Source organism: Camelus ferus, chromosome 6 (assembly GCF_009834535.1).
Source record: "Camelus ferus isolate YT-003-E chromosome 6, BCGSAC_Cfer_1.0, whole genome shotgun sequence".
In the NCBI taxonomy this organism is placed as follows: domain Eukaryota; kingdom Metazoa; phylum Chordata; class Mammalia; order Artiodactyla; family Camelidae; genus Camelus; species Camelus ferus.
In genome coordinates, this window is record NC_045701.1 from 92,166,127 (window position 1) to 92,178,283 (window position 12,157).

The 12,157-nt window shown below is 36.7% G+C and overlaps 1 protein-coding gene across 17 annotated transcripts in view; it reads left to right on the forward strand.

The window, feature by feature from the left end:
* MARK3 (microtubule affinity regulating kinase 3) overlaps window positions 1-12,157 on the forward strand; it is a 92,384-nt gene that overhangs the window by 22,723 nt on the left and 57,504 nt on the right. For 16 of the 17 annotated variants that reach the window (XM_032482741.1, XM_032482744.1, XM_032482742.1 and 13 more), the window contains one exon: window positions 8,735-8,788. In XM_032482741.1, the coding sequence (XP_032338632.1) occupies window positions 8,735-8,788 (54 nt within the window). Of the gene's footprint in view, window positions 1-8,734; window positions 8,789-12,157 lie in introns of those variants that run through there. The other variant, XM_032482755.1, reaches the window with a different exon arrangement.

Genomic DNA, 12,157 nt, shown 5'->3' on the forward strand with positions numbered 1-12,157 from the left:
TTTAAGGTGGAAATTCTTTCAGTTCTGGGAATTGTCTTATTTTATAATTTAAAAATCTTAATTCTGGTATTCTAATTAATCAGGAATTGGAACTCTTGAAAGAGCCTCGATTTAAAAAAAAATGTTTTTTTGTTTTCTATCTCTATGTTTCTTCTATTTTACTTTCTGGGAGATGTCTTTACTTTTATCTTCCAATCTTTCTATTACATTTATGTTCCTGTATGTCCTCCCCTCTCCTCCCAGTTACTTCTTATTTTCTGATTAGTTGTCTTTATAGTATCCAGTTCTGGTATCATGAATGCTATTTCTCTGTTAATTTCCTGAGGATATGTAAAGGCTTTATTTATTTATTTTTTTAAGATAGATTTTTTTGCTCCCTACATAGTTTCTCTTTTCTGGGGTTCTCGCTTGGTGTCTGTCTTTCATACAGAGACTTTCTTTGGAACCTGGTAACCTCTGGTTATTTGTCTGTATTTAAGGTGAAACCGTAAGAAGCTGACCAGAAGCTGCGTTTGCATGCGTAAGATATGTTTGACCTCAGAGCTTTCCTTTTGGGACTTGTCCAGTGCTTTTATTGGCAGATACCAGATATCTGTCTTTAGTCTCTTTCTTTTCTGGAACTGTTCAGTTCTGTAGGTTAAGCTTAGATCCCCTATTCTGTCTGGGTGGACCTGTGATCCCACCCCTCAGTGCCATTCTGACAGTAATTCCTCCCTTTTCATCTCCATGCCTCACTTCTGCCCTCTCCTGGGCCCGTCGGCCTGTAGTCCAGAGCCTCATTATCTTCTCCACGGGATAGATTTCCAGTGGTTCTTGGTTGGGTTGGGGAGCAGCAGTGTTCTCTATAAAGATTTTTGACTTTAGAGTTAGCCTAGCAGCTTCCCTGTCATCTTTGGTTGCCCAGAACCTCCAAGTCTGGAGTCTTTCCCAAGTCGTGCTGGGGAAATCACATTGTTTCTGGTTATAGTGTCCTTTCCTCTGCTTTCTCCTCTTTCTTTCAGAAATTCTTGAAATATCTTTCCCATTGTTGTCTTAACTTGTTATGGCTGTATGCTATTACTGTCAGTCCTCCACGTTTACCTGGACTTGTGCTGTTAACTTGTCATGTCTCTGTCCTCTCTCCTGCACTACAGGAGACACCAGACAGAGGGAAGAGGGAAGGATTAGATCTTGAGTCTCATTTACCTTGGCCTCTGAGTACTCAGTAAGTGTTTGTTGTTGGTTATAAGAATGATAAAACCCTAGTTCTTCATCCTGTAATGTACTAAACTTCTTGAGACTTTAACTAAATGGTTATATGTTTTAGTCACTTTTTGTGTGTATGTGAAGACTACTTTAATAGCTTTAGAGGAAGTTTGGAGATGAGAGAGGAAAAAATTCCCGCAATCATAATATTCTGAATACCATTTTTATTTTTTGTATATTCTCTGTATTTTATATGTATTTTCAACATAATTTTGTATCCTGATTTTTTCCCCTCAGAATTTTATCCTAAGCAGTTTTCTGCATTGCTGTGTAAATCATAATTGTAGGTTATGTGCAGTTCCATTGTTAGAACAACAGTTTTCAAACATTTTTGTCTCAGAGTTCCATTAAACTTTATAATTTGAGGATTCACAGCAAGCTTTTGTTTATATGGGTTGTGTCTGTTACTATTTACTGTATTAGAAGTTAATACTAAGAAACTGAAAATATGTATTAATTTAAAATAATAGCAGACCTGTTACATGTTAATATAAATAACATTTTAATGAAAAATAGCTATTTCCTAAAACAAATTATTGAGAAGGGTGTTATTTTAATTTTTCACAAGTCTCTTTAATGTCTGGCTAAATTAGGAAGTTAGCTGGAGTTTCATAGCTACTTCTGCATTTTGACTGTTTTGGTATGTTGTTCTGGTAGAAGTATATGAAGAAAATCCAGCCCTACACAGAGATGCAGCTGAAAAGAAAGGGGTATCTCAACCCCCTTTCTGGTGGTTCCGAATACTGTTCTTTGGTGCTATACCAAACTCAGCGAGTTGTGACTTTGGGGGGGGGGGCGGGGGCTAGTGATTAATAGAATGTTTATTCAAAACAAGTGTGTTTGCAGTCTCAAAGTCAAAACTAGCATGCTGCTTCAGTCCTCTTTGGACATGCACAGAACAGCTAGAAGTTTGAATTGCTTAATGTGCAATTCCCAGCTGCATTGTAACAAGGTGGCACTCTACCTTGTTTCAGCCTTTATACTGTTACCAAATGCCCATTTTGCGGTCTGTTTAGTCCAATTTTTCACATTTTTGTGTGTTTTGTTGGTGGTTTTTGATGTTTAAAATGGCTCCCAAGTGTAGGGCTGAGGTACTAGCCAGTGTTCCTAAGTGGAAGGCTGTGATGTGCTTTATAGAGCAAATACATTTGTTAATTAATTTTTTAAATTTTTATTTTATTTTTTAGTGAAGTACTGGGGATTGAACCCAGCACGCACTCTACCCCTGAGCTGTATCCTCCCCCAAGAAAGTACATTTGTTAGATAAGCTTCATTCAGGGATGAGTTAGTGCTGTTCAGTGTTAATGAATCAATAATGTATAGTAAATGAGGAGTCCTTAAACAGAAACATACATGAAACAAGGTTATATATTGCTCAGTTGATGAAAATATTATGACCAGGGTTCACAGGAATTTCTGTATTTCTCCTAGGAAATGGTTCATTGTTCACAGTGATTCATAGAACACAATTGCTGTGAATAAAGAGAACCAGCTGTCTCTCTCTCTCTCTCTCTCTTTTTTTTTTTGAAAGAAGAGGCTTGATTATTGGTGTTTTCTCCTAAGTACAGATATATGGGAAGGGGTATTAGAAAAAATTGTAGGCTTTCCTCATATGTCTGATTCTTGGAAACAGTTTCAAGTGTGGAGAACTAAGAAGCAAGCTGAGAGCTCTCTGCGTGAGGTATGTGGAGGGTCCTGGCTGAGCTTTGTGGTGGCCAGGAGGAAGGTCGGCCTTGACACTAGAATCTTCCACAAAGCACACAGTTACTTTCCTTGGTCAGTAAAGTTTTTCCTGGATTATACCCTTCTTTGAGCATCTCCAGGCTTGTACGTACCCTGCTACGTGTGCCTCTGATTTTTGTCTCCTAGAAAGTGTTTAAAGTCACTTGTTTGCTGATGCCACTTCTCCTATTCTCTTTGATATTCTTTGCCATTTTGTCTTTGTCCTTTAATTGGGGAGGTGAAAGAAATGCATGTGATCACTGTTATCTTTAACCATATGTCCTCCTTATGGTTACAAAAAAAGTTCTATTTATTTTTGTTCAAGTTATATATTATACAGTTTAAAGAGTCAAAGCTTTTTTTTTTTTAAGTGTCTGCTGCTCCCCTTCCCCCTTTTCCTAATCTCCTAATATGGCCACTTTTAGTCTTTTAAACTGATTTTTTAGGTTTTACTTTTGTATCCTTTAATAGCATGTTTTATTCTTAATTATTTTTCAGTTTTAGTCATCATTATCCATTGACTTTTCATTATGGTTTTTTAAAGTCATCACTGACTTAAAAAAAAATAATTCTGTATTGAAATAAAGCACACATCCAGAAAAAGTGCCCAAATTAAGTGTATAGCTTGATAAATTATCACAAAGTAAACAAATTTGCATAACCATGACCCAGGGCAAGAATATACCATGACTTGAACTCCAGAAGCCCTCCCTTCTATCTCCTAATCATTTCACTGTCCTTCCTCTCCAAGGCATCCACTGTCTTGACTTCTAAAATACCATAGATATTGTTTTTTCTATTAAAATTGTACTAATGGAACCATACAGTATTATTTTGTGTCTGCCTCTTTTACTCCACTTTATGCTTATGGCATTCTCCCATTTTGTTGTGTATTGTTCAGTTTTAATTTGAGGTTTCATTTTGTAGCCAACAGGTTGATTGCTGTGGACTGAATTGTGTCCCCCAGAATTCATATGTTAAAGCCTATTTGGAGGTAGGACCTTTGTGGAAATGATTAGGTTAAATTAGGTTGTAAGGATAGGCCCCTGATCTGATAGGATTAGTGTCCTTATAAGAAGAGACACCAGAGGGCTTGCTTTCGTTCTCCGCCTTGTAAGGACATGGTCAGAACGTGGCCATCTGTGAGCAAGAGGAACTGACCGTGGTGGCATCCTGATCTCTGACTTCCAGCCTCCCAAACTGAGAAAATGCTCTTTAAACCACCCAGTCTATGGTGTTTTCTGTTATGACAGCCAAGCTGACTAATATGCCATTCTTCTGGGTTACTGTGTCCTCTTAAAGGACTAGGATCTTTTTCTTTTTCTTTTTTTTCTTTTTCTTTTTTTTTTTTTTTACCTGCTCCTTTGGTGGTTGTAGATGCTTTAACACCTGTCAAGAGCAGGATATAAGGATCTTTTTAACTAGAGGTTAATTGACAGAAAGTGGAAGGTGAAGATTTCTCTCCAGTGGGGTGTTTGCTATGTGTTTGTTGGACTCTTGATTTGTGGAATGTTGGGGGAAAAGCCCTTCTTGTGTATGAGCTCACTTTATCCCTATTTTGTAATTTTCCACTTTGCTTCAGGCATCGGGGTGAATGGAATTTCCCAGAACTTTACACAAGTGACAGGGACACTCCTGTTCCGTCGCCCAGTGAACTCCCCTGGCGTTTGCTGTGCCTGCACGCACACATGCGGGACTCCATAGTCTTGGGAATGAGTGAGTGGTCTTCTCTCCAGTGTCCATCTTTCTGAGGTACCTGGTGATGCCCACAACTGCCTCCTCTTTTGGTAACCATGAGGTCTGAGCTCTTCTCCAGACTCTAGCTCTGGGCCAAGGTTACTTTGGTAGTTGCGTTATCCCAGCAGGGAACTGGGAGGAAGAGGGGATTAGGAGCTTCCCCTCAGGCTTTGTTGCCACCCATACACATCTTGTTACAGGAGAGTGTTTCATTCTGAGGACACTTGCTTTTGATAAATTAACTCTTATACAGTTTGATTTAGCTGAATGTGATGTATTTTGAGCTCCTGTTTTTGCTTTAGATACTATTTGAACAGCAGTCCTTGAAAATGAAAATGTTTAATAACAATCAGAATAGAATCTTTAGAATAGAAGGCGGATACTGAGTAGAACCAGAAGAAACTAGTGATGGAGGGCCTGTCAGGAGAATAGAAACAAAGTCTCAGAAGATCAGAGTGAAGAGGAACTGAAAAGGAAGCATAGTTGATGGATTTGGCCATGGGAAGAAGGAGGAAAATAGGATTGTGACCAGAAGTGTTCTCTGATGGATTTCTTTGGAAATTGGGAGATCTGAATTTGCCACATAAAATTACTTATGAAAGTAGAATTTGAAGAAAATTAATTCATTCAACTCTAAAATAATTGAATGTTCTAAACCACACTGGTATTTGTTAAAATATCGGAAACCCTGTTTCTTTACTGCTACTATCTCCATCTCTGATGCGGGCAGTTACTGGCTTGAGTGTTCAGGGCTTCAGATCACCTCAGCAAGAAGCTTCTCGTGTAGTGGTATTGTGCCTGGGCTGTAGCACTGAATGAGATGTCTTCTTCCCAATGCAGATGTGCACAAGGTGGTCATTGTTTGCATATTCCAGCAGTCAGTATTTCCTTTCATCTTATTTACTGTAGTTCCGTCAAGACTTGTATTTTCCAAATACAGAATTAGAATTCTCACTTTGGTTTTTGCTAGCACACTCACTCATGAACTCTCCCCTCACCCACCAGTTCTGATTTTTTTTTCCCCCTTCTCCAGGCCAGAGTGAAGGGGTGGTGGGTTCCTTTCATTTCCGGATCAAACTCACTGGATGGCTTGTTACAGCATTTCCCTTTCATTAGCTCCCCTGGAGATTAATTAGGTTCATAGGAAGTAATCAAATAACATGGGCAGATGGAGGCTTCAGACCAAGTTAAGCAATTAAAAAAAAAGTGTTATATGAATAGTGCAGCCGTTCTTGAATTAGAAATGTGGACTCTTGGAGGTTTTCTGAGACCATTTTAGGGGGTCTATGAAGTCAAAACTGTTTTGGTAATACTATTACAACATTATTTGCTTCTCCATTCTCTCTCATGTGTGTAAAGTAGAATTTTTCAGAGGCTATGTGACGTGATACAATAACAGATTGACTGCAGGAGAGTTTCATAAAAATGTGACTTATATTAACATGTAATAGACTTCTTTCAATTTTTAAAATAGTGATGAAATACACATAACATAAAGTATATTATCTTAACTGTTTTTAAGTGTTTATTTCAGTGGTATTAAATACATAATGTTGTGCAGTCATCATCTCCAGAGCTCTTTTCATCTTGTAAAACTGAAATTCTGTACCTGTTAAACACTAACTCCACGTTCCCCAGCCCCTGGCAACCACCATTCTACTTCCGTCTGTATGAATTTGACTCCTCTAGGTACCTCAAATGAGTGGAAGCATACGGTATTTGTCCTTTTGTGACTAACTTATTTCATGTATCATTGTGTCCTCAAGGTTCATCCATGTTGTAAAATGTGCTAGAATTTATTTCCTTTTAAGACTGAATAACATTCCATCTTAGGGATATACCACACCAGGCTTTTCCACTCATCCCTTGATGAGCTCTTCGGTTGCTTCCACATCTTCGCTGTTATGAATAAGGCTCTGTGAACATGGGTGTACAGATATCTTTTTAAATCCCTGTTTTCAATTCTTCTGGGTACATACCCAGAAGTGGAATTGCTGGATCATCCGATAATTCTATTTTTAATTTTTTGAGGAACTCTGTACTATTTTTTACAGTAGCTGTATAAATTCCTACCAGTAGTGCGTAGGGGTTCCAATTTCTGCACATCCTCACCAAGGCTTATTTTTTCTGGGGCTTTTTTTAGCAGTAGCCATCTGATTGGGTGCGAAGTAGTATCTTGTAGTTTTCATTTGCATTTTCCTAAAAATAAGTGATGTTGAGTGTCTTTTTTATGTGCTTATTGGCCATTTGTATATCTTCTTTGGAGAAATGTCTCAAGTCCTTTGCCCATTTTTTTTAGCACCTTTATTGTGGTATAATTCCTGTATGGTAAACTACACATGTTTTGGATGTACAGTTACCTTTACCCATTTTTTAATTGAGTTTTTTGTTGTTGTTGAGTTTTCAGAGTTCTCTGTATGTTCTGGATATTAATACCTTATCAGATACATAATTTGCAAATATTATTTCCCATTCTGTGGGTTGCCTTTTTACTCTGCTGATACTTCCTTTTTACGCACAAAATTTTAAAATTTTCATGAAGTCCAGTTTTTCTCTTTTGTTGCCTGTGCCTGTAGTGTCATGTCTGAGTAATTATTGCCAAATCCAATGTCATGAAGCTTTTGCCCTATATTTTCTTTTCTTTTTTAATGGAAGTGCTAGGAATTGAACCACTGCAGTAATCATGCGCTCTGCCACTGAGCTGGTCCCCCCACGCACCCCCCAACCAGCCCCCTGTTTTCTTTTAAGAATTTGATAGTTTTAGGTCTTACATTTAGGTCTTTGATCTACTTTGAGCTAATTTATGTGTGTGATACAAGGTTAAGATTCCAATTTCATTCTTTTGCACATGGATATCATTTCCCCAGCATCATTTGTTGAATATCATTACGTTGAACTGAATTGTTTAGCACTTGTTTTTATACTTTCTCAGTTTTCATTTATAATATGTTAGATATTGATAATATAACCCATATTTAGAGTCATCATAATGTTTAAAAATGTAAAGGGGACAGAGAGTGTGAGAAGCATTGACATAAAGAATCTCTGAACACTTTCCCCAGACTTTGGCTACAGTCCCTTTCTTCAGTGCTTCTTACTGGATCTGTTTTCTGAAGGATGCACAGGAGGACCACAGCCTCACCGATGTGGGGCGAGGTCGGTGCAGAGCTGGCTTAATTATGTTCCCCAATTCATGGCAAAGCCTCTCTCTTCACTTATCTGCCCTTCCATCCCTCCTTCTCAAAATCCATAGTTCTTAGTTTTAGATGTCTGTAGTTCACTTTTAAGCAAGAAATACAAACTGAACAGGTGAGGATGCCAATACAGGCCCATTTAGTAAATATTAGTAAAATTTAATTTTTTTCTTTTTTTAAGAGTGCATATAACTAGAAGTTATAGTTCTTTCTTCCTTTGTCTTAGTGGCTTGCTTTTAGACTGCCTTACCCCTTTTTGAACAGTGGCTAATAGGTGACCCATTTGTTGCCTCTTATATGTTCACTTGGTTAGCCTGTGGATTCATCTGAAACTAGTGCCTTTTCCTTCTTTAACTGTCTGAAGGACTTTTCTTTTTTTTTTAATAAAATGTTTTTAAAGTTTTCAGATTCAACATCAACCTATTTGTTCATATATTTACTCAATTATCAAGCTCCCACTTCGTGCAGGACACTCTGGGAAGCATTTTGGGCTGTAAAAATCTGTAAAAGCTATAGTTTCTGCCCTTGGATCCCAGAGTCAGGTAAAATTGAAGTGTCAGTAAGTAGTGATTAGATTTGCTATGTTACCATGTTTTTAGAAGTGTTTTCATTGTGTAATCTGTCTCCCTTTTGGGGGAAGGGGGCAAGCCCTTCTTGTCAACTATAAAATATTTATGAAATGTAAAACATCATTGTAACTAGTTGAATTTGAGGTTTTGAGGTTTGTTTACTTGCTTACTTTTTAACAATGCCACGTCTGGGCATTTACAAAACTATTAACAATTAGTCTAAGTACCAGATTCTTAAAATCCATAAATATTTATTTTTTTTTCTAGGTTGCAATAAAAATAATTGACAAAACTCAGTTGAATCCAACAAGTCTACAAAAGGTAAGATTTGTCCAGTATCCAGGGTTTATTTAATGATTTTTCAATGCTGATTGCCATCTGATTTGTCCCTTAATTACCTCTGCTGTTATTTTTATTTCTTGTGTTTAGTACAGTAAAGCTTCCTCTTCCTCAAATGAATGCAAATGAAATGTAATGTTGTTTAAAGGTAATATTGTTGGATTTTTTCTTTCAGTTGAAGATAATGATTTTTAAATGTTATTAGCACAAACTGAAGGCTCTACATTTAAATTGAATATTCTAAATATTGACTAGAATGTTTTTAAAAAGAACAACATATTTTCATGTAATTAGTCTTATGCGGAGCTATACAGCTTTCTCACAGCTAATACTGAGATCTTTTAAAGTTAGCACTTTGGCTTTACTAAACTGTCACACTAGTCTAATTAAGGAGTGATGATTAATTCATATAAAAGGAAAATATAAAGGTAAAGCTGGATGATAATTGAAAGCATGTTTGTAATGCAGTGTTGCCATTTGTGTCATCTAATGTAGAGCAGAAGTTCTCAACTCTGGTGCATGTTAAAATCACCTGGGCCTCTTTTCTAAGTCAGATCACGGACCCATGGGGGAGATTTAATTGCTCAGGTAGGGCCTGGTCAGAGGTATTTCACTGATGCATCAGTGAATGATTAATGATCTTCATAATAAGATCCTTTTTGTTCTTCTTAGTTTTGCAAAGGTTTTTTACATACTTCATTTATTTCTACATTTGGCCTACAATAGTTGAGGGGTACAGAGACCTTGAAATAAGAACAGGAAGTCCTGAATTAACTCCTTACTCTACCACTTAGCTGAATGTCTAACTTCACCTTGAGCAAGTCACTTTAACTTTCTGGGCCTTGGGTTTCTCATCTTTAAAAATGGAGATAATTTTGCTAAGTGAATTAAGTCAAACAGAAAGAAAAGTACCTTATGACCTCACTTTTATGTGGAATCTAAAAAACAAAACAAATGGACAAACAGAACAGAAACAGACTTATAGAGAGCAAAACTGCTGGTTGCCAGAAGGGAGTCAAGTGAAATAGATAAGGGGGATTAAAAGGTACAAACTTCATTACAAAATAAACGAGTCACAGGGATATGATATGATACCCAGCATAAAAAATGTAGTCAATAATTCTGTAATGTTGTTTGGTGACAGATGGTTACTGGACTTGTCACAGTGATCATTTCATAATGTGTTTGATTGTCAGATCACTATGTTGTACACCTGAAACAAACATAATATTGTATATCAGCTATACTTCAGTTAAAAAAATAATTAAATAGAGATTTAATCTTCTCATGATGGATTTATTAATGAAATAATGCATATTAGAGCTTTGTAAACAGCAAAGCATTGTATGTGTAAGATATTTTACGTGTAATGGCCTGTATACACTTCTAATATATTTCTAATGGCTATTTTCCATTTATATCATAATAATTTGGAACTCTGTGTGTGTGAGAGAGAGAGCGAGCTGGGTGGGGGAGGGAAACAGGCTTTATCTTACACTGAAAATGGTATTTAAACAAGTGGTTCTGCAGAGAATAGTGGACCTTAAAGGTTCTCAGAATGGCCCTGGAAAGATCCAAAAATTCCAGTCCTTTATTCCAAAGAAGAAATTGTATCCATTTCCTTACACTTTTATTTCTTCATATATCTAAGGATTTGGTACTAGTAAGTAGTTGGGGGTTACTAAAATTAACATGTACAGAAGTTTGCTGAGGATTCTAGTTCAATATTCTAATGATGTTACAGATTTTCCACTATTCGTGTGTACTTGCAGATAACTGGAGTTCTAGCAGTTTTCTAGGAAGAATCTTACCGTAGTATTATCCTGAATTGGTTGTAATTTTTCCTTCTTGCTTGCTTTTTTTCACTGTTTTTGGTCATGGTCTTTAATTGCCACTATTGTTTTTTATTAGTTATGAATTACTGTTTGTCACATTATTATCAATTGAGTGCATAATAGGTCGTCTGGTTAGCCTGATAGTGTGATTATGGGGATTTGCTTCAGCATTGATTTTGGCACATAAATAATCTAAAAAGTCTTGAAGATTTGTTTGTGGTGTAGTTCAATTATGAACCATCCACAAAAGATTTATACTAAAACCAGATCTGTCCAAGTTAAATGATTTGGTAAGTGTATTGTTTTCAGGTTATAGGACATTGTTTTAAATCGTGTGTATAAGCGTGTTTTCTTATAAACTAGAAGCATTCTCTGAATATTTCTTTCAAATTCTTTTTTGCCGAGTTCCTTTTCCATAGGAAAAGTAGCAGCAGAATGGAGTATACTTGGCATCTTTTCCCTTTGAAATAGTGGTTCTTGCAGCTTTTTTCTTCCTTAGCACGACTCATAGTTGTATCACACCTGTGTCAGGAGTGGGTGGTTCTTTTTTTTTTATTGTGATTTTAAACTCTGGAGCTTGGGGCACTGCCTTAGGAGCTAACATTTACATTAAGGAGCATTCTGCTGTCAACAATATGCAGTCCTTTTGTGCTGCCACTACCAAAAAAATGTGGACTGGCTCATTCAGGCAGTGTTTGAACACGGGTATTAAAGTAGTGTCGACTTCAAAATGTTTACAATATTCAGGCACGTGGAATCAGGTATATTTAATAAACACGTGTAAGTAAACTTGATTTGACTGCGTATTTGCAAACTGTTGTCATTTTCACTGACAAGTTCTTCCTTTTTTCCTTTTTATTTTTCCAGCCATTGAGTTAATAAATGTTGAAGTCTAGGAAAATGTATTTTTCTCCATTGTTTTTGTACTTCTCAACTTCTAACTGCTATTCCTGAGACATTTTCTATTCATGAATGTCTTTTAGGCCAGCCTTTAAAGAACTCTGTAATGTTGTGTATCTATAATAGTTTTGAAAACAACAGGAATAGTAAAATGTTAGTCATCTTCCTGGTTTTACAAAGTCATTTTTAGCTTTGATTTGGTTATATGCAGGTAATCTTGCTGGGTCTTGTTTTATTAAATCTGAGTCTGTCATTAAGAAGCAAGTCATGGCTCATTTTTTAAAAATGTGTTTACCTATTCAAAAATATAAAGTTTTATTAAGACGTGCCAGGACACTAAGTGTAAGCCATCTGAAGTTATTAACATTCTTTCTTCAGTCTTGTGGTAGACTGTTAACGTAAAGAGGGAGTGTGAGTAATGGTCAGGAACACAGTGAGGCCAGGCTGCATGGGTTCAAATCTAGGCTTCAGCCCAGCCTAGCTGTGTGACAGGTTACCTCCCTGGATCTTAGTTTTCCTGTTTTTAAAACTGGAATAATAACAGTACCTCTAGGGCTGTGGCGAGAATTAAATAAGTTACCACTTAAAAGCCCTCAGGAGAGCTGATAATATTAGT